Genomic DNA, 23,083 nt, shown 5'->3' on the forward strand with positions numbered 1-23,083 from the left:
CGCCCTCGCAGCTAGTATACTATCCGCTACGTGTCGTTCGCCGAGGTTGTTGCTTCGCGAGTAAGCTAAATCGTGTTCGCGACACGCGACGTCCAATGGGTTGATGCCTCGATCGCCTCTAACCAATCGTTCTTGTAAACGAGTTCCCGGTCCGCAAAACTGATATCCAGGAATATGTAATTCGATAGGGAGTGCGTTTATCGCGCGATTCAACAGACCACAGCCTCTTACGGTTTTCGCTGACATTCGTAACAATCTTTTATCATCGGCGCTGGACCGTCAATGTGCGTTCGTTGCCACGGTCGATTGTAATGTTCGAAACAGCGACGATAGGTCTGAACCTCCGAATCAGCCTTTATATATTGCGGAAGTTTGTCCCACAGACGTTCCACGTAACGACCAAACTGTTTCAATAAAATAATCTTCGGTATATATTGCAACTGTTCTGAGGTAAGGTTGAGAATATCACAGTCATCCGACAGTGAAAGAAACATGTTTGATACTGAGCGGTTTCGATTTGATGCGCATCTATAAATAGGCTCTCCTCACCCTCCTCCTCCTCATAAAGTATCGTTAAGTCTGATTAGACAAGTCATGCGATTCGTGCTACAACCAACGGTAATTAAAGTAACAAATTTTGACAATAGACTAATGCCTGAAAAAGAAATACACAAACATGGAAAAATGTTACCGAATACAATACGCGGTCTCATTTGCGGCCCTTCGAATTGCGGTAAAACTAACTTGTTGATAAGCTTGATAGAAAGTCCAAACGGCATACGCTTTGAAAATTTATACATATATTCAAAATCGCTTCAACAACCAAAATATCAATATTTGGAAAATTTACTATCATCGATAGATGAAATTGGTTACTTTACGTTCTCTAATAACAGCGATGTCATTTCATCGAGAGAGGCGCTTCCGAATTCGGTTTTTATCTTCGATGACGTGGCATGCGACAAGCAAGATACGATAAGAGAGTACTTCTCAATGGGTCGACACTCAAGCGTCGATTGTTTCTATCTCTGTCAAACGTATGCCAAGATACCCAAGCATCTTATACGCGACAATGCTAATCTGTTGATTTTATTTAAACAAGACGGTACAAACTTGCGACATGTGTACAACGATCATGTAAATACTGATATGTCGTACGATGATTTTTGCGCGTTATGCCAAAAATGTTGGCAGCACAAGCATGGATTTCTAGTAATTGACAAAGACAGTTCAATGAACAATGGACGTTACAGAAGAGGTTTTAATGAATTTGCGGTACCGTAAAATTATCAGTCGCTATCTAAACATTGACAGAGCAACGTCTACATAAAAAAAAAAAAAAAAAAAAACATGAGTGATCGTGAAAAGATTGCGCGAAAAATTGTACAGACGAGCGAGTCAATTCGCAAAAAATATCGCGCGTTAAAAACTGGTAAAATTGAGGAAGATGTAGCGTTGGAGAAACAGTTTAAACCGATTAGCGAGCCTCTAAAACAGCTTGTTCAAAATACCATCGATGTAGAATCCGACGTATCGAAAATCGAGCCGTTCGATATACTCGAAAAAGACCATGTGGAAAAGAAAATTATTAAAGTTAAAAAACGACCAAGAATCTCATTGAATGATTTGAGCTCAAAGCAAAAACGATTAAACGTCTCATTAAATGATTTGCCGATAACTTCTACACCTAATCAAAGACGAACGATACCGGACACATCTATTCAGATAGAAATTGCGCAACCGCGTCAATTATCGTACGAGCAACCACCCGTCGACGAAATTTTTGAAACCACACCCGATTCGTTGGTTACGACGGTACAACGTGAATTGCAAACGTCCGCAGGTGTAAACATATTTCGAGAGCATTTAGGTCCACTCGGACAAAAATATATATTAACTGTTATGAATCAAGATAAAGATAAAGCTATGGATTATGTGTACGGCATTAAGTTTTCTAACGATGGAATAATGCTCGGTGATAAACATTTTGACGTAGACAAAAATGATAATATAATTATCAATGAAGTAAAATATACGGGAACGCCTGGTCTCTATGAATTAATTTTCAAAAAAATCCCCGACGATGAAATATACACCGAAGATGATTTGCTTAAATATAAAAGTATATTATTAGCGACGAATGCGCATAAACGTGGGAACAAAGCACATAATCCAGTATTAGGGACTAAAGGATATAAGTATAAAAATGTAATTGCGCCGTTATTGTCTAGCAGAAAAGCTGGAAAGGGTATACTACCGCGCGCTATGACTCTAAACGACAATAAGATCGACTACGTGCATTGGAACGATCCAAACGAGTTGGTAGATCGTCTGCGATTACTGGATGCTTCGCGTCGAGCCGGTAACAATGCTCACGACAATGAAATCATGTCGATTATCGAAGAACTTCGCGAAGATGGTCTTATTATAAATTGAATGATGTATCGACAAAACTAATCAGTCGATCAGCGTCGCGTGACACTTTACGAAGCGTCGGAAAAAAATGCCTATCAACAAATTTGGCTTATTCGATTCAAGAAATGATGCAACCGGTACAAACGGCTCTTGGGATAGATTGGTAAAAAGTTATGTGCACGAAAACGCTCTGTGTCGCGTCGTTACAGACTTCGATGCGAGGTCGCGTAAGATTCGTCGTGTAGCGCAACCTGAGGCTGACACCGATGCCGTCAACAAATTGTACGTGCAGTCCTGCGTTAAAAGATTAATGAATCGACAGAAACAATCAGACGATAAGCTTACTTCGCTTGAGAAGGACGTGCGAGCATTACAGATTGCGCTAAACAATCTTCAACGCGCGGCTAACGCTAACTCAGAGACGGCTATCAATCCGAATGAGCATCAGTGAACGGGTTAGGAGCGGCTATCGAACGGCTATCGAACAGCTACGAAGGATTATCGAACGGCTGCGAACAATTATCGAACCGCTACGAAGAATTACCGAACTGCTATCTAATATACTACAATGAGTGGCAGTGGTAGTGAACGACCTAGCAGCAGCAGCAGCAGCAGCAGCAACAACAACAACAACAATAACAACAGCCTCGAACGAGGCTATCAACATCTCAAGCAGGGCTGTGAACGAGGCTACGAACACGTTCTTCACGGCTACACTCAAGGTTACAAACAACTCAAGAACTCCTACGATCGTTCGAAAGACGTCTGTGAACGAGGCTACGAACGGGTCAAAAGCGGCTACGAACGAGTCAAAAACGACTGTGAAAAAGGCTGCGAACGGGTCAAGAACGATTTTCGAATGGGTGAAGGACGGCGGTGAACAACGCAAGAACGGATTAAGAACGGATCAGAAAACGTGAAAAAATAAAAAAAACATAGAAAAAACGGAACTTAAAGAACGGCTCTTAAAGAACGATAAACGAAAAATGAGTGATAAAAAAGCAAACAACAAACAACCATCGAGAAAAACTGGCAAAGCAAAGGATCAACATAGTTTGGAGAGACGGCAGTTGGTAAACGAGCTGCACGCGCCAGCGAGAAAAAATTTTCCCCGAAGACACGTCATAGTGCGGGGATACGATGATCTGTGGCAAGCCGACATCGTCGAGATGCGTCCGTATGCTCGAGTCAACAAGGGATACAATTACATACTCACTGTTATCGATGTGTTGAGCAAGTATGCGTGGGTCGTACCGCTCAAGAGTAAAGGTGGAAACGAGACGGCCGATGCGATTGCGGAGATAATTCGAGACGATGCGAGATGCCCGAAAAATTTTCAAACCGATCAAGGAAAAGAATTTTACAATGCAAATGTACAAAACCTCATGAAGAAACACGATATTAATCATTATTCGACATATTCAGTCATGAAAGCCTCGATCGTGGAACGCTTCAATCGTACTTTGAAGAATAAAATGTGGAAAATGTTTACGCTCAATGGAAACTACAAGTGGATCGACGAACTATCGAGACTCGTTGAAGAGTACAACACGCAAAAACATCGCACTATCGGTATGAGACCTGTCGATGTTACTCCAGCCGTCGCGGAGAAACTTTTACATACGGTGTACAGCAACGTAAAGATTGCGGCGCCGGCGAAATTTAAAATAGGCGATTCGGTGCGCGTGAGTAAATTCAAGACTTTATTCGAAAAAGGCTACACACCAAATTGGACCACCGAAGTGTTCGAAATTGTTAAGATACAGAAAACTAATCCCGCGACATATATATTAAAAGATTCGCGCGGAAATCCCGTTGCCGGTGGATTTTACGAATACGAACTACAACGCGTTGCTAATCCCGATATATATCTTGTGGAAAAGATATTGAGGAAGAGAGGGGATGAAGTTTTTGTGAAATGGTTGGGATTCGATAGTTCACGGAATTCTTGGATTCATAAAAATAATGTATTGTAAAAATATAACAAATATTATATAAAGTTTACATATATAAATATATATAATATTCAAATATATACACTTTTTCTTTTTTACAACGGTATTCTGTAATGCCCCCATGGTAGCGTATCGATACTTTTAGGTATTATATACCGTTTATCATCGTGTGGACTTAGAGCAATTTTTTTCTGCCGCATGGTATATACTTTATGCATTTTTGATCTTATAGTCGATTGCTGTCGCGTCATTTCAATTCCTTCGTTCAAACACTGCATGTAATCGTCAAATGTTATCGTTTTCGCGACGACGCTATTCTTGACACCTTTTACCTTTTTCGTATCCTTTTTACCATCTATTTTTAGCGCATACATTTTTGCTCTAAGCCCGACAAATTCTGTCATTATCATACCGTTGTTTTCATCCTTCATCAGACCCGGTACCTTTTTATTCACGAGCGGTATACCGTACGCATTGTCTATCGCATAGTCGCTCGTGTCGAACTTGCCGATGTCGCGCTTCATATTCTCGTACACGTCTTCGCACTCAATGTGATATATGAGACTATCCGTGTCGGTGTACATGACTTTACATTTTTCTCTATACATTGGAATCATGTAATCGTGATGAAATTCGTACAAACACATCTTGGATACATCAAGTATACACATACCTACATAGATTGGTTTGTAAAACTTCACCTCGAGTCTACGCAATTCCACAGCGATTAAATTTTCCGAAAAAATGCTCCTGCTATGAAAATTTGGTTTCGCGATCATCGCCTCTGCGCCGTACCTATCGTCCCATTTTGTTATAAGTTTTACATCTACGCGATTGCGCACATTTTCCATCGTTTTGCCGAAAACTGCATTATTCATTAATTTGTATAAATTCTTTTCAAAATCATTTTTCGCCATTGTTCTAAATTGCGTGTTTAATTCAATATATGTACGTAACCATGGAGATTGCGCGAATTGTAATATGCGATGAATTTTTGTAACGCGAAGACCGTGTCGCGTACATTGCTGCAGATTGCGGTAGTGTATTACGTATCGTTTCTTATCGTATAAGGTCGCGAGCAACTTGTTCTCTCTCTTGTCGGGTGGTTTGTCACGCGTCGGACAAAACGGTAAGTCAGTATGCGCGTCGTGAAGATGTTGCGGGTACTCGAGATCGACTTCGAGGATATAGCCTGTAGGCGAATCGGACGCGATCGATGATAGATCAAAATTGCATATATTGTCGACCCATTGAAAACTAGCGTAAGGCAAAGGTTGACACATTGCCCATCCGTATAAATTATTTACATCGAAATACATTAGATACGATGATGGTTTCAATGGGTCGTACGACTGCATGTACTTGTTATTAGCATGCGCGTATCTGTTGGAACATTGACTCAAACCACCGCGTATACCTCGTTCTATAAACATTACCATATCGATGTCAGTGAGCAATTCAAACTTAATATTTGTATGCTTCAACATGGCATCCCACGTGTATCCGGGCAGAGTATAATAATGCGCAGGGTCGAGCCCGTAACTCTTGATACAATTGTCGCGAAAATTTTCAAAAACATCGCCTAATAACAAGACATCGATTTTTAAATATAGATCGCTATATTCGCCTAGCGTTCTAATGGAGAATCGCTTCCACACAATCTCAGCGTGCGCGTAATCGCTCTCGGATACTGTGTCATCGGTCAAGGAACTGTAAAATAATTCGCGCGGAGGTAAACATGTATCGTGCAATTTATCTACACAATCGATATATTCGTACGGAAAGACGCCTTTACGCGTTAACAGATCAAAGTCTTCTACCCGCAAATTTTGATATTCAGATTGTAAAATTTTTAATTTATCTTTACTGAGAAAAGATGCTAATTTGTTGAGACTTGTTGTGAGAAATTTAAAAGAATCGATGAAACGTAATTTAATGTGATTTCGCCAATTGTCTTCCGTAAGTTTAACATCTTTCGTAAATGAAACGTATTTTTCTTTAGTTATCGGAAGTAGATCGATTCTTCCTTCGAACGCTGTGGCTATTTCCTCGATTATAAAATGTGAATCATAACCGGATAAATTGTGGAAAATAATTGGAATATAAAAGGATTCCTTATAATTTAGATTGCAATTTGAATGCGCGGGACCTCTGTACCGCCCAGTGAGGTGGCAATGATCGTGTACGCGCGTATCGTCTTCCACGAATGGTTTCTCACATATGTGACATTGAGTAGCGCTGTTAAACTTTTCCAATTCTTCACGCGTCAAATTTATCATGGGAAGATTTGTAGATAAAATTGTTTTCACGCTCGTTGCTAAATTTTTTAATTCTTCAGCAAACCATGCGACGCAATTGGCTTCGCGACGAGAATGATACGCGGACAACGAATTATCATACGAGCAATGTACATAATAAGCGATACTAAACACTTGATGATGCTGGTATAAATTTTTTTCTGCTTCTTCTTCTTTGTACGTCTTTCTCAAAACACATTCCAGGTCGGCATACACGACGAAAGGAACCTGCTCCTTCCTGTTATAGTTGTTAAAAGCGAGCCACTTATCCTTATCGCTCGGTAATCGGATAGCGCAGTCGTTCATCTTCCCGCAGTCTACAGTATGTGACTGTAGTTTCTCATTCGAATAAAAATAATGTAGACATCTATAAAAAAGAAATAATAATTATATATATATTTTAACATTTATAAAAATAGAAATAATAATTATATATTTATTTTGAAAAAAATCAATAATATTAAATATACATACCGATCGCAAATATATTTTTGTCCATTGTGTTTATTGAGTTGCGAACTCACGAGTCGCGATAAATTCTTGATCCACGCGAAATGTCCGATATCTTGCGCATCTTGAATGTAGAGCAAATTGGCGTGCTTGTCCCTCTTTTGCTCCGAAAGACGAATAGGAACAATATTTTCGTTTTCGATGGTATACACATTGATTGAAATATTGTTGTTAATTTCAAACTTTTTAATTTGATTAAGAGTCACTGGAAACTCAATGTCTCGAAGATTTAGCACATCCGTGTAACGCGGGTACGATAATTCTCGTTCAACCCTTCTTTCAGCGGGATACATAGCAGCAGTCACTGCCCATGCGAAACATGCATTGTCTTTGGATCGCACGTTAACTATCGCTCGCTTCATCATTATCTTTCGCGGTAATATAATATGACATCCCGCACGCATAGGATTATATTTATTTATATTTACAGTCAAATTATGTATACGCGATAATGCCCACCCACTATCACGTTCTTGAAATTCTTCGAGAGATGCTAAAGTGGGCTCGATAACACGTTGCTCGTACCATTCGCGTAAATCAGATGTACGAAATAGTTCACAGTTTTTTGTACTTACACTTTTATCGTTGTGCTTTTCACCCGCCACAAACTCACCGTTAAACATAGTATTCACTTTCACACTGCAGTGTGTTTCGATAGCGTCTCGCACATGTTCGAGCACGATATCACTCGCGTCTTCGAGAAACTGGCGAGGTTCGATATAATTGCTATTGATTATCGCACCAGTCGATATACGGTTCTCGAACGCTGTATCAATTTCTCGCCAAAATAGTGCAGCTTGATGCGCGCTGTGTCCGGCACCCGCGTGTACGAAACGTTTGCGCAACGCATTTTTCAGTCCTTCGAGTCGCGCGATCTTTGCGATCAACAATTGTCGATATCCGATCGATATTCGCGGTCGTTTAATTCGACTCTGCTCTTCCAACGACTTGATATAATCATCGCATCGCACCTCCCATGCAAAGTACTCCTCCACCGAATTTATCAAGGTGGATTGTTGCGTTAAAACCTGCTCCATTTTTTTTACATATAAGGTACACTCGTGCAAGCTTCGACAATAATGGCGAGATGTGACTCTCTGTTCTGATTTATATCTAATCGTTATATTCTTTTCAGATTGCGAAAACGTTATTCTTTCGTATAAACATCCGTCATTTCTATATTATCACGTCTCTTTATCTCACGCATATTTTCGTGGTAATGTAATATAATATGACATCCTCTCCGCATAGGATTATATTTATTATTTACAATCAAATTAAATATACATGATAATGCCCACCTACTATGCGACACGTTATTCTTTAGCGCAAACATTCGTACTGTCGGCGCGTTATTCTTTAGCGCAAACATCCGTACCGTCGACGGTCTGTTTATGTTATCATTTAGCCAAAAATTTTATCTCACGCTTTGTCCTATACATTTGTAACCGAATATTTCTAGCGTCGTATACATTTGATTAGATTTCATCATACGGCGGCCACACACGGCGCTCGAGAAAGCACGTGGGGACGCGATTTTTAATAATTTCTAGCAGCCTTACATTGGCGCTTGCAAAAATTACGTCACAAATACTCCCCCTCCTCATTACGTTTTGCGATATTACTGATTGATCGCAGTACTTTCAATAGTTTAGTATCGCATCAGTTGTCCGTGCATAAGGTTGTGCTAAAAAAAAAAAAAAAATGTGCTCCACAAAAGAAACCAGCAAGATGAATTTTTACATTCCGATTGAGAACGGTGAAATTCAATCAAAGAACATGTAAGTTTCAATTATTTTCTAAATATTATTTCCTAAAAATTATTTTCTAAATATTATTTTTTAATATATTTTAATATTTTATATAGCGTTTCATCTCGTCGTGCGGTTTGCATACTTGGAAGAAGGTATATCTTAACCCCGACATCTTACAAATATTTGGAGATTGGAATAAGCGTTGGAGCTATGTCGTATGTCGAATTGATACTTGGTGACAACCGAGGTAATCGATTAGTATTGCCTATCGTACTCTGGCACTCATTGATGCAGAAACGTGCAGACATTGAACGACATGTACAATCGACTGAAAGTCAACCATTATGGATCTGTGATCTATCTATCCAAATGATCGCATTAAACGGATCGAGAATTATTAAATTAACATTATCTAATAAGTCTTTGTATATGCAACCTCAAACATTATTACATTTATTCGATTTTGAAGATTGCATCGATCATATGCATTCATGGTTGTGTCAAAATACACATTTCGTGAATGAAAAATTTAAACAATTTTGTAACGTCTTGCAACGAAACAATATTACTGATGTAAATGATGCTGTGAAAGCAATTCGCGAGAGTGACGCGTTCGATAGCGGATCACTCGTAGATTGCGAATTGTTGGCGTGTGCTATAAATGATATACTTTATGATACTTGTAACAAATAAAAAATAAAAAATTATTATTAACATTAATGTTTCTCTTCACACTATTTTATTCTACGCCTCCTCCTCCTCCTCCTCGCGCTCTCTTAGTCTCAGTCAAACAAAGACGTTTACCTCTCATAGGAATCATATGCATAGTCTATTTAAAAAGAGATACTCTATTTAGAGAGAGATGAGATATGGGATCTCGTGTATATATTTGAGATAAATGCGCGTGGTGCGTGGTTAGTTTTTTCCTATACGCTCTAAGAAGAACTCTAATGCGTTGCGAACGCTATCGCACCGTATCCCTCTAACGCGTTGCGAACGCTATCGCACCGTCTCCCTCTAACGCGTTGCGAACGCTATCGCACCGTCTCCCTCTACCGCGTTGCGAACGTCTATCGCACCGTCTCCCTCTACCACGTTGCGGACGTCTATCGCACCGTCTCCCTCTACCGCGTTGCGAACGTCTATCGCACCGTCTCCCTCTACCACGTTGCGGACGTCTATCGCACCGTCTCCCTCTACCACGTTGCGAACGCTATCGCACCGTCTCCCTCTACCGCCTTGCGAACGCTATCGCACCGTCTCCCTCTACCGCCTTGCGAACGTCTATTATTGCAAATATACATTATGAATAAACAGAGTGGGGTGATTATTTTATCTATAACAGTTGACATTCCTCTCTCTCACCGTCAGACCTCCGCAGTCTTTCGGAGAGGACACTCCCTCCACGTGCGGAACCATATGTATGCCCCCCCTCCCCCTCCCCCATCCCCCTCTCAATCAGGGGATGTTTGGTACCACCCTCCCCCCTTAATCTGGGGGGTGGGGCATTTGGTACCTCCCCCTTCCCCCTCAGTCTAGGGGGACATTTGCCCCTTCCCCCGCGATTGAGGGGGACTACCCCCCTCCCCCTCCCCCGTCAGTGCGGGGGGTGACGAGGTACCTCGCCTCGTCCCCCCCGCTTACCTCACCCCCCTCATATCCCTGGATTAGAACTCTCTATATATATCTACTTACAATACTCGTCTAAAAACGTTAAGTTATTTATCTGTGTTTGTACATTATGTTCAATTTCTTGATAATTATCTTTAACAGTAAGCTTTATAATTTCGTAATTTATGTAAGATGTAAGAAGTTTTAATTCTATTTCGTTAATTACATATTTCTCGCAAATATTAACGGTGTCGGCGATAGAATGTAACCGAGCCAGATGCGCATCCACACATTTTACAATATTTTCCAATCCGAGGAAAGTTGCTTTCTGCATCACAACGGCTATGCTATAAGTTTTACGTTTCTTCGCTGGTGGTTGAGTATGATCTTCCTTTTCACCATTACCCTCCGCGCAATGTTCCAGATTTTCTTTGTATGCTACCAACACCGCTCTCGAGCCATAAGCGCTGGTGAAGTTGATGGAAATATTATTGAGGAGCCGGTCTGGTTTTTTGATTTTCACACAGATATATTTTTATATGCTCCATATTGAGTTGAAACTGCTGCCACGTGTCGGTGTCGAATGAAATCCTGTCAACGTAATTTCCCGTTAATTTAACAATCGGTACGTGGCATCCTTCGTTGGTTACTAGCAACCCTACATGTAACTTCTTGGTATGAGATGAGTTAAGTCCGTACGATGATGATAGCAATAAATGATGCTGTACGTTTCTTCTTAGGTTGTTGGAATTACTTTCCATCTTGATAACGTCGCTAAACGTGTTCAGATTTTACGAAATTGTTTAGATTCTTCGATGCCTCCATTGTTATCGCTTTTCTCGCATAGAGAATCCGAACAAGGAATAGTTGCACAACGAGATAAAGTAACAAAATCTCGAGAAAAATCGCAGCTAAATTAAAACTTTGAAGGTGCAAACTCGAATGAATATAAACGAGCGATTTGTTGCGCAATTTATATAGTCTGAAAATCCGAGAAGTGGGAGAATAACTTGCGCACACCTACAATTAATTATCGCGAAAAATCAGAATTTTTTATGTTGAAAGCTGTTTGATAAACATTGAAAAAGATCTAAAAATCTGATTAAATTTGAATAACATAAAAAGCAAAAGTATTTTTACAACTAGCACATTGGCGCGGTACATTTTGCAGCCAATGTCTAAGAAAAAAATTGGTTAGATTAAAGAAAATAATAAAAAAAAAGTTTACGACAGGATTTTTTCATAAATTGTTAGGGACTTAAATTTATGACAAACATATTGTACAATTTGGGTTATAAATTCTTTTATGACCCACCCGAGATTTTTTTTTAACCTAAATTTTTTCTGAAATTTTTTTTCTCACCCTCTAATTTTTCCACCTGGATTTTTTCTTATTCGAAAGGGTTCTGTCGGGCTTTCGCAAAGACCTAAAAATAGACAATATTTCTTAAATTATTTTATAACACTTTTGTCTAGAAATGGACGAAGTTTGAAAATTGGTGGTCTTTGACGGCGTAACTAAGAACTTTTCATTAGCGCCTGTTTGTAAAAGAGGACAATTCAAAGGGGAAAATAGACCCTAGGAATTGTACTGTATATATCGTATGCTACGCAAGATTGGTGATTTTTGTATCCGCCTTTTTGGAGATGAAGTGGGAAAACCTAAATAAATTGCTCGTGAAAGAAAAATCATTATTTGTTTTATCTTTTCGCGAGAGAAGCTATCTATCGTACTTCTGCCACGCTCGAAAGATCGGTAGTGTTAGAGTTGAAAATAGGTGTGTGCGAACGAGAAGCAAAAGTAGCTAAAAATGTCGCGTCTTTGTGAAATTATTAGAAAGTGCATCGTATATTGCGAGCAACACTCGCCGATAATGGAAACCGCGAAATATTTGAGCGCGTTTAGTGATGACGATTGCTCAAATTATTACGTATTTTTTGCGTTTGCTAGCATAATAATTATTTACACAGAATCTAAAAAAAAAACTTCACTTTTAATTACATTTTAATAATTTTTTAGCATCATCCGATAATTCGTTATCTTGTTTGTCTGTTTTCAGTCTCAAGCTACTGATAAGTGGATCAGATGACACTAAAAGATAATGAATAATATCTTCATTATTATTGCATCGAGATGACCATCTACTATTATGACGGGCATTTCGGAATACTTTATTGGTTGCCTCTTGCGCGTCCTCTGAATAGCGATCAATGGGTAAAAATGATGACGTTATTTTGTCACCACCGTGCATTAACACTTTATATACAGTTGGTGGCATAAAGTACCAACTGTATAAGTCAACGTATAATTGAGCTGTTTCCAAAGCGTACTGATGGAATTTCACAGTATCAATTTCTTGGTCGCTAGCGAGTACTTGCAAGATGATTGCAAACCGCGTCACTAAACGTTTAAAAAACTTCACTTTTAATTACATTTTAATAATTTTTTAGCATCATCCGATAATTCATTATCTTGTTTGTCTGTTTTCAGTCTCAAGCTACTGATAAGTGGATCAGATGACACTAAAAGATAATGAATAATATCTTCATTATTATTGCATCGAGATGACCATCTACTATTATGACGGGCATTTCGGAATACTTTATTGGTTGCCTCTTGCGCGTCCTCTGAATAGCGATCAATGGGTAAAAATGATGACGTTATTTTGTCACCACCGTGCATTAACACTTTATATACAGTTGGTGGCATAAAGTACCAACTGTATAAGTCAACGTATAATTGAGCTGTTTCCAAAGCGTACTGATGGAATTTCACAATATCAATTTCTTGGCCGCTAGCGAGTACTTGCAAGATGATTGCAAACCGCGTCACTAAACGTTTATCAAGTTGGCAGATTTTGGCTACAACTTGCGGTTCAGCAAAAAAACGTCTAGCTGTATTCCCAGTATTAGTATTTCCTGTACCTTGTTTTACCACGTCGACATTGATGCCAAGAGTTTTCTTCAAAGAATATTGAATAAATTTTTTTCTATTTTGCTTGGCATTTTTATTTTCGTCTCTTCTGGTACTGCTTTCCTTAAAATCTATATTGTAAGCAATCCAGTAAGCACTCCATAAAACGGATTTTACAGTGTAGAGTTGACAATCCCAATTTATAAAATTCTGTTTTTCGGGGTAAGGTACTTATAATATTCAATTTATTCATTTGCGTGGGTCTAGCCCCACATATATTGCACGAGTTGCTCGATTTTTGATTAGTTATAATATTGCATGTTTTTCCATCGATCATGGTACACTGTAAGTCATGAATTACAGAAAATGAAATATTATCAACAGCTACATGTGTGAGATAAAGATTACTTATTTTTTCTGTATAATAATTATACTCATTTAGGGTGATCGCATTTTCTGTAATAAATTAAAATTTTATCGGGCGACATAATCTGATTGATGACGATCGATCGTTTACCCATACAATATCATTATCAAATCTGAGCTCCAAAGGGACAAACAATATAATGAACACAGAGTGATCAGATCTATTTGGGTGTTCGTCAATTTTATTATTTATTGATGCACCTTCATCTATATTGACTACTTTGAAACTCGTTTGTTTCCTTATCTTTGGTTGTCCTCTTATGACCTTGTTTTGTTGAATAACTTGTTGATTCAAAGCCCCATCCATACCCCACTTACTGTACAAAATTAATAATTTGTCTTGCAATGAGCCTAAAACTTCTGGTGCTATAGAAGATATCAATCGGCGGACTGTATGGTCAAGTAATGACTGCAATTTGACACTTGCTCCGTTATCTGTGACATAAATATCTTCTGGATAGCACTGTGTTTTTGTAGACAGAACCTTCGGATATGGAGGATAGCTTTTATCGCCTAAAAGTTTTTCATTGTAGGATCGGAGTGTATTATATTTTGATTTAGTCAAATTCAAATCCATGTACATTGCCAAAACTGTATTACTAAAGCGCTCATCTTTTTCGTTATCTTTTTCTTTTTGTATAGGTTTTACAAGTTCTTGTTTATTATGCCCATGTCCTGCTGCTCTGTGTAATTCTTCCTGGCAAAACGTAGAACGAATTTCACTGATCCGTCTCTTTTTGCTCTTTTCTGAGGATTCTTCATAAGATACACGAGGGCGACCTTTTTTTTGGAAGACAAATCTGTTGAATCTGAGGCAGATGTAAAAGTGGTATGAACCATTAATGTTTCTTTACAATTTCAGATAAATTTGAAACAAAATCAACTAGAAAATCATTATATAAAAAGCGTTTATACTTTTTCTCGCTCTCTCATACGAGATACTGAATTCCATTTACGAACATAAGTCGGTAAAAAGTTATTTGTAATTTTACTTCGAATTTAAGCAAGTTGATTTTGATTATAAGAAGTAAAATTTATATTAATTTCGTTCATTATTACTTCAATGTATTCTTTTCTCTTATTCTCATTATTCCATAACCAAGAACACAATAAATATTATTGAATTTTAAACTTCTCCATTTCTGGTACAAAATAAAAACTAATACATTTCAATCAAAATGTTCTATTAAATACCAAAGAAAAACGTTATAATGAAAGAAAAGTATTTAAAACTATTATTAAAACAAATGTTTCAAGAAAGGGAAAAGAAATTAAATGCAAATAATTTGAAACCCGTAAAAGCCGATTATAGGCACAAAGAAATTTAAAAAGATTTTTTCATATTTTGAAGGCTGCTTTCATAGCAACTGGGATATTTTGCTTGCAAGAAACAAAAATCAAATTATTGGATGGAATAAAAAGATGTTAAATTTAATCCTATCCTTGCGAAATTTGTTGTACAGAGATACTGACGACAATAATTGTAATATTGAAATAATGATAACTACAATTCATAGTTTTAAAAAGAGTACTTTTCCCGCCAAAAAAAGCCCGCCAATCATCATCCGGGCGGGTCCCACAACGAGTAGCAGGACTCGGGCGTCGAGTGTACCGGTCGAGAAAACCGCGTTGGAGACGAGAGTTAAGTCCCTGGCCAGGACATTGGCCAGGGCGGCACCGCAGGGGCCCCCGGGGAAAGCAACGACCACCTGGAAGTCCATGGTCCCAGCCGACGACGACCATCTCCGTCGGCACCGCGCTTTCGACATCGCGGAACACAGGGAGGGTACAGGGGCCGGCGAGGACGTCGCCCCTGCAGCGCGGGACCTCGCTCTCCCAGAGGAACCCCGCCGCATCGTCGACCATCTGCACGTGCGGCGTGGGGTCTCCTCTTATTTCAAGAACGCCGGAAATGCCCACGACGTCGATGCCCGCCACCCTGTCGACCGACACGGTGATAACGATAACATGCGGATTCCCCGTGATGTCCACGGGGTACTCCGCGGGGTGGAGGAGCAAACCGCTCCGTCCCTCCTCCCCGACCATCGTGGAGGTGTCACAGTGCGAGGTCGACGTGCGAATGCGCCAGGAGGTCAACACTCCTCGGACACCGGAGAAGACGCAACAGCGACCAGCAGGAGCATCCCCAGGGACATCGGTGGAAGAGGGAGACCGCGAAGGGGAATGGAAGACGCGCCTGGGAAGAAGAGCAAGGCGGCGGTGGAGCGACAGCTCCGTGGAAGGTGGAAGTCCGGCGGCAGTCGCCCGAGTCGCCGATAACGCCGGTGAACAATAATATTATTAATAATAATTATTTACATCTTGTTAAACCATGTTTGGTTACTTTGCAGCGGACTAACATCCGTTCCGTAGCAGGGGTACCAAAAGAGCTTACCGCGGTCATTGCATCCCGGAGGAACGGCGCGGGAGGAGGATTGGGTCAACAGCGTACTGAAGAGGTCAACGCGGGACATCCGAGTGCTTCCGTGAGCGTCCGCGGTGTCATGGGCCGGCAGTGCTGGAGCGAATGAGTCGACACCGCCGAGTTCGGTTTCCAACGGGGGCGGGGAGCACCGTTGAGGCCCGCGGCACACTCTTGGCCCGCCGGCTCAGCAACGGTCAACCAACTCCTGCTGCTGTCGCAAGGCAGCGCAAGCGGGAACGAATGGCTGTAAGGGACGAGCTGATACGGCGGGCCGGAAACGTTGCCTCGCTCGCTGATCTCGAGGAACACGCGGCTTCAGTCGTTGACTTCCTCGGGGGAAGCGTAGCGGGTGTGGTCGGCGACGGTGTTCTCGGCGCCCGTGACCGTCCTGTGAGGCGCAAGAGCGGCGGGGTCGCACCAACGAAAAACGATGCCAGAAATAGAAGGGGCCGGCACCGGTCGGCCCCTCGCAGTCGGGAGAAGGGTGCGGTATGTGAAGCTATCCGCTTACAAGCGCTATATAAAGTGAACCGACGCCGGACAGTCCGAGAAGTTTTGCAGGGGCCCGTGGAATTCTGCCAAGTGCGGAAGGAGCGGGTTCGAGCGTACTTCGAGGACAGGAGGGGAAAGGATCTCCTAGACGGCGGCGACGCGGAGCGCGCTGACCCCTCGGTCGATGAGGAGGCCGCGCGCTTGCTTGATCCGTTTGCGGAGCGAGTGGTGGACCGTCGGCGCATGAACAACTCTGCGCCGGGACCTGACGGTATCACCTACAAAGACTTCCGCGTGGCGGATCCGGGCGCGCGACTCCTCATTTCTTTATTTAACATCCGCTATCGGCTCGAGGCAGTTCCCGCGTCCTGGAAGACCTCTAACACGGTATTGGTGTACAAGAAAGGCGCGCGGGATTTAATAAAAGACTGGCGTCCTCTTGCGCTGGGTGACACGGTCCCCAAGCTTTTCGCTGCGCTTGTTGCCGATCGTTTGACCGACCAGGCGGTCCTCAATGACAAACTTAGCCGGTCGCAGAAGGGATTTCTGAGGGACGAGGACAACTTTGTCCTGCAGAAAATCCTGACTGACGCCCGGCGGACTCGGCGGCAGGCGGTTTAAAAATTAGGCGAGCTTCTTATCTTTAGAGATCATTAGAAATTTATTAATTATATTAATCTCGCGCCATTAGAAGAAAAGGAAAAGACACTGGAATTTTACGTAAAAAAGATTTAAATTTTATGTCATCGCTTCTCCGGTTATAATATAACGTATACAGGATTATAGGAATTATTACGCATAAAACGAAAATTAATAACACTGAAGGCAGACAAAGAAATTATTTGATAGGGCGATCTGACGAGGAATCTCGATTTCATAGCCGCGGTGCGAGAGTTAAACGAGGCGTTTTCGATTTTGTAGAACTTTCGAAAATTTTATTCGATACGTTAGATTCATCGGATGCTGATTATTACAATGAACAAATAGATCTTGCTTATAATAACTCGAAAAAATTAACGAATTTATATAAAAAACAGTATTATGCAATCAACCATTAGTAACTTTAGCGATGCTTTTAAAACAAACAATAACAAATTTAAAAAAGTTGACTTTAATATTAATAAACTCCACCTACAAATAATAAAAAAATTCTGAAAGACTAACCAAAACACAGGTGGACTTAGACACGAATGCGTACCTACTGGCATGTGCCGAGATGTTACTAGAATACGAATTAGAATTAGAAACACTTACTGACGCTATATTATTAGCGCGTCGAAGACTGCTTCATCCGAAAATATTTACATCTAGAGAATTGTTCAATAATTTAAGAGATTCGCAGTATATGACGAAAAACAGAAGATTATCCGTAACATTAGAACCTAATCAGCTTAACAATTTAATTGACTCTAGCGATTTAAATATATTTTATAAAAACTATAGGCTAGTTTATATCATTGAAATTCCATTAATTGAACAAAATGATTTCATATTATATCATGCGGTCCCATACCTACCAAACGAAATAAAGAAAATATTTATTCGTTCATAAATCCGACATATACACACATAGGACTTAGAACTGACAAACAATGGTACATACATTTAACTGACCAAGACATAACAAAATGCAAAAAATTAATCAAGTTAAGATCTGTAAGCAAACAAATTTATTGTATCAAATTTTGTCTGTTCACAGTTGCGAGTCAAAATTATTGAAATCTGCTAGATTAGAGACTATATTAAAAGAATGCGATATACGTTTAATGAAGATTCATAATACTGTCTGGTATCAATTAAACTTCGCGAATTCCTGGCTTTATACTGCGTCGCGTGAGAAAACTCTTCACATTTTATGTGAAGATGACAAATCACGTCAGACACAACTACTTTCGACCGGATTAATCAAATTATCCTCGGAATGTGATGCTATCTCGGATAATGTTTTATTACATAGTCAAACTATTAGCGTAGTAGATACTGTCGAAAAAGATTTTATTTCTAAAGTTAATCTAGTATTAAGAAATTATGCGACAACATAAAAAAAAGATAACATAAATGTTTCAGAGTTTCAATTATTGAATATCGGCAAAGTACCTCATTTAGACATTAACCTATTGAAAACAGCTAGCTCTAGCCTCAATTGTATAAAGAGTTGTATAAAGAAGCAGATGAAATAGGTAAACATCAACGAACGAAAAAAACCTTATACGAAAAAACTGTAAGTCGGTTTTATTACATATTGTACATCATTATAGTACTAAATACTATATATATAATTGTAAAATGTTCATTAATAAGTAAATGCGTCTATATTTTTAGATTATGTTGAGTACCAAAAGAAGGTTGCGTCTAATATTTTTATAAATGTTTTAATAATAATATCAAATCCATTGCTCGTATCCGCAAAATGACCTGCGATACGCAGTTATCTTTACTGCAGTACCTAATAATGAAATAAAAATAAATGAGATAGCCAAACTCAAGGAAGCTTTGAGAGAAACAACGGGAATCGCCGATCCCGCTCTCACAATAATCGACTCTCAAATTTAAGTTAAGTTTACTTATAGAAAATGCGTGCGAGTATAGTATAAGAACGTTAGAATGTAATTTTTTTATGTAAATTTATTCATAAGCCATCCAAAATTGTAATAATAGATTAAATTACTATAATATCGTACTCGAAATTTTGTTATTAAATTACTTAATTCGATTATAACTCATTATAAGAAAATTTGAATTGTCGAACCAAGAAAGATCTTCTATCTAAGGGGGAAGGTGTTACGTGCCGCAACCTATATCTTATTGTTAGATTTTTACAATTTCCTCTATAAACCTTAATTATGTGTCTCGTCTCAGATCCTAACTAAACTTCACATAAACTTTTTGCTTAACCCTCTTTTTCCTACTTCTGACCCTCCACTAAAGTCCGTTGCGTCATAGGTTATTTTTGTTACCCTTTTTTTTGCTTTGCAGTCCTTCAATTTTACTCCTTCCGAAGACCGTTTCCTCTGATATCGAACCTCATTAGTTAATATTTGCTACTAATGATATACCTGCTTAGCCTGCAGAAAGATCTCTCTAACCCAGTTCAGTTCTCGTTGGTAACTTGCTCGAGTAACAAATAAAAAGTACTTACATAGTATCTTTTTATTTTTATACATTACGTAGCTTACCCTAAGCTCGTAACACCCCACGGCATCTGCAAGGACGGGTCGAAGCATGGGGGATGCACACAACACTAATAATGCTGGCGGGCCACTTTTTTCCACAGAAACTCGATTGTGGGCGGCGGGCACCTCTCCGCCGTCGTTGGCTACCACCGGAGCGTCGTCGTGAAGCCGCACAGCACGTGGCAACCTAGATTGTTCTTCGCCACAGCGACACCTACAACTACACATCCGCAGTAACATCACATGTCACAACACCGGCCACCACATCGGCGTCGACGACAAGGTTTCCCTTCTACGCGACCGTCACTGCAGCAAGGCCGGCGACACAAACATCATCATCATCGGCCGCTGCAGCTATCACACATCCACAAGAGCGACAGCTCGGACAGCCGCCATTACGTGCTCCTCAAGCACCGCGCCACACGCAGGCGCCGGCGCGATAAAGGCGCATCCGCAACGTAAAGGCGGGCTTTCACTACAGCGCGGTGCGACCAATCAGAAGCGTCCGTCTACCGCGGCAAGAGAGGCGCGAAAATCGACCCCGACGTCAGCAGAAAGAAGGCTGGCGACCACCAGGAGGCAGTGATGTTAATTTGCGCCGCTGCCCGCATACACACACACTGACAGCGAGCGCTGTACCACTGACGAGATACTATTAAAGACGGTTAGCCCTGGGTAAATTTTTGTGACTGCCAAGTGGGCCCGGAGGGCCCGGAGGTAATTGCAGGACGATAATATTATCGATCGTTTTATTCGAAGGGTAACAAAATACGAATATTTTCTTACCATAAAAATCATTATCCTATTATCAACAATGAACATACGTACAATAAAAGCTGTAAAAAAATATTGTACTATAAAATAAAATATTTATATTTAATCAAGAAATTACATAAATAAATGAAATCAGTGCTCTCTTAAATATAAATTAAGAACAATAAATAACAAACGGCCATAGAGAGCAAAACCTGTGTACTGATAAACGAGTTAGGTGATAATTAACAAATCATATAATTAATCGACAAAGTAAAATGTATTATAATTAATATCAAAAACTTCAACTTTATCATACATGTCATGAAATCACTAATAATAAATCTATAATATCGCAATTATATATCGCACTATCGCATCATTACCTAACCATATATTAAACGATAAATGTTTAGAGAGATTAAATTAACAATTAAATATAATTCAAATGCGTATGTTTCGAGTCTTCTTCAGCGCAATAGTAAAAATACAAATTTACAATTTTAATAGAACGAGAATTATTAGTAATAATATATAAATGTAAGTGTAATAAAGTTGTTAATTTAGTTGTTAGGAACGTCTCCGATGTGTGTTTTTTTAAAAGATTTGGCAGACAACAGAGTCAACATTACAAAAATCACTGACCTTATAATATTGTATGTGAATAGCAATGATCGTTGAAATCTGTAAATGAGTGATGTTTTTACTTCTCACAATATCCAGACTCCCAAAAAAGGGCTACAATCTTTAACTTAGTTGATAGAGCCTTCTTACTTTCACACCCTACTTACCATTGCAATAACATCATGTTGATCGTTAATATTTTACTCATGAACGGATACCCTTTAAAATTTATATTTACCAACGTTACACATAGGCTTAAATATTTGCTACATGGTCCAAAAAGTATGGTTAATAACACGAATAACAATAGTGACCTAAAATCTTACTTCAAAGTACCGTTCATCCCCTCATTAACAAACAAATTAGTAAATGTACTGAAGGATACAGATACAACATTGTCTTATTACAGCATCAACAAATTAAATACTATTGTAAAGACACCTAAAGATGGTATCCCGACCTATTCTAATACGAACGTAGTGTACAAGATTGATTGCAATGATTGTGATGCATCCTACGTCGAACAAACTAGTAGGAAACTAAGTACTAGAATCAATGAACACAAAAAACATATAAATAAAAATATAGCAAATAAATCAGTTATCACGGAACATAGGTTAAATGAAAATCATGATTTTAAGTGGGATGAAGTGAGGATATTGGATAGGGAAACGTATTATAACAAAAGATTGTTTTCTGAAATGCTACACATTAAACGACAAAAAAATGGCATTAATTTACAAAAAGATACAGAATGTTTTCCAGGTATATATACTGAAGTAATAAACAAGCTTCCATCGATTTGAGGGTCATGCAAGGAAAAAACAAAAAAACAATAAAAACATAATACACAACAACTGTTATTTTCGTCACTCGTTTTCCGAACACTGTGAAGAATAGTCAATACATAATTATAAAATAATATACAACAATTCTCTGTGTGGATCTGATGGCGACGGGCCGTTATGCGAAGATGTCTCGCTTAGCGATGTAAGCATTTACACCTGTTCATTTAACCAATTTTAACATTTGACACGTTTTAATATTTGACAACCTTTTTTTGAACCGACATTGCTCGCGTGTTGTTTTTGCAAACAGTCAACCGTCACAGTTTTCGGTTTTAAGCTCATTAACTTTAAAGTTGAAAAAACTGTTTAACATTTGCTAATCGAATTATGAAATCACCAACGCCGCTTACTATCCACCGGCTTCTTTGGCTGTTCTCGAAAAAAAAATATGTTTCTGTAATTAACTCTACGTACATCGATTAATTAAGTTAAGACCCGATTGAACGAGTAATATCCCTAATTTGCGAGTTACATATGTCACTTCTCGTGTCACTTTCTGTTTATTTATAATTTTATTTATTGATAATATTGCGCTAAGACGACTCAAAAAAGGAGTCGAAACGTCCGCACACTAATTATAATTTTTCATGTTACTTAATTTTTTCATGTCAATTTTTTATGTTACTTGATTTACATTAATATAATTATGTTGTTTTTACCAATTTGTTGTCCTTTCAGTTTGTTCTTTATTTCTATTTTTATATTCTTTATTATTTTCTATTTTTATTTTATTATTTTTATGTATAGTTAATAATGTCGATAAGCTCTCATAGCCTTGTTTTTTCTTAAGTATTATAAAAATTTATTTTTACTTATTATAAATATATGATATGAAATATTTATTCTACATTTTAATAATACGTCGAATAAAGTTCTTTATAAAATA

At 39.1% G+C, this 23,083-nt stretch overlaps 3 protein-coding genes across 3 annotated transcripts; 1 reads left to right on the forward strand and 2 right to left on the reverse strand.

Annotated features, from left to right (window-relative positions):
- The first annotated feature begins 1,334 nt into the window (after positions 1-1,334).
- On the forward strand, positions 1,335-2,755 carry LOC140671285 (uncharacterized). The gene has a single exon (XM_072902543.1). It carries the CDS (start codon positions 1,351-1,353, stop codon positions 2,434-2,436), a length of 1,086 nt encoding a protein of 361 aa, XP_072758644.1. The 5' UTR covers positions 1,335-1,350; the 3' UTR covers positions 2,437-2,755.
- Positions 2,756-4,465: 1,710 nt separating this feature from the next.
- Positions 4,466-5,986, reverse strand: LOC140671162 (uncharacterized). Its single transcript, XM_072902311.1, has one exon. The coding sequence runs from the start codon at positions 5,855-5,857 to the stop codon at positions 4,466-4,468; it is 1,392 nt and encodes a 463-aa protein (XP_072758412.1). The 5' UTR covers positions 5,858-5,986.
- An 822-nt stretch (positions 5,987-6,808) lies between these two features.
- LOC140671283 (uncharacterized) lies at positions 6,809-8,769 on the reverse strand. The gene has a single exon (XM_072902540.1). It carries the CDS (start codon positions 8,212-8,214, stop codon positions 7,096-7,098), a length of 1,119 nt encoding a protein of 372 aa, XP_072758641.1. The 5' UTR covers positions 8,215-8,769; the 3' UTR covers positions 6,809-7,095.
- Positions 8,770-23,083: the final 14,314 nt, after the last annotated feature.

Source organism: Anoplolepis gracilipes, chromosome 11, assembly GCF_047496725.1.
Source record: "Anoplolepis gracilipes chromosome 11, ASM4749672v1, whole genome shotgun sequence".
Classification (NCBI taxonomy): Eukaryota; Metazoa; Arthropoda; class Insecta; order Hymenoptera; family Formicidae; genus Anoplolepis; species Anoplolepis gracilipes.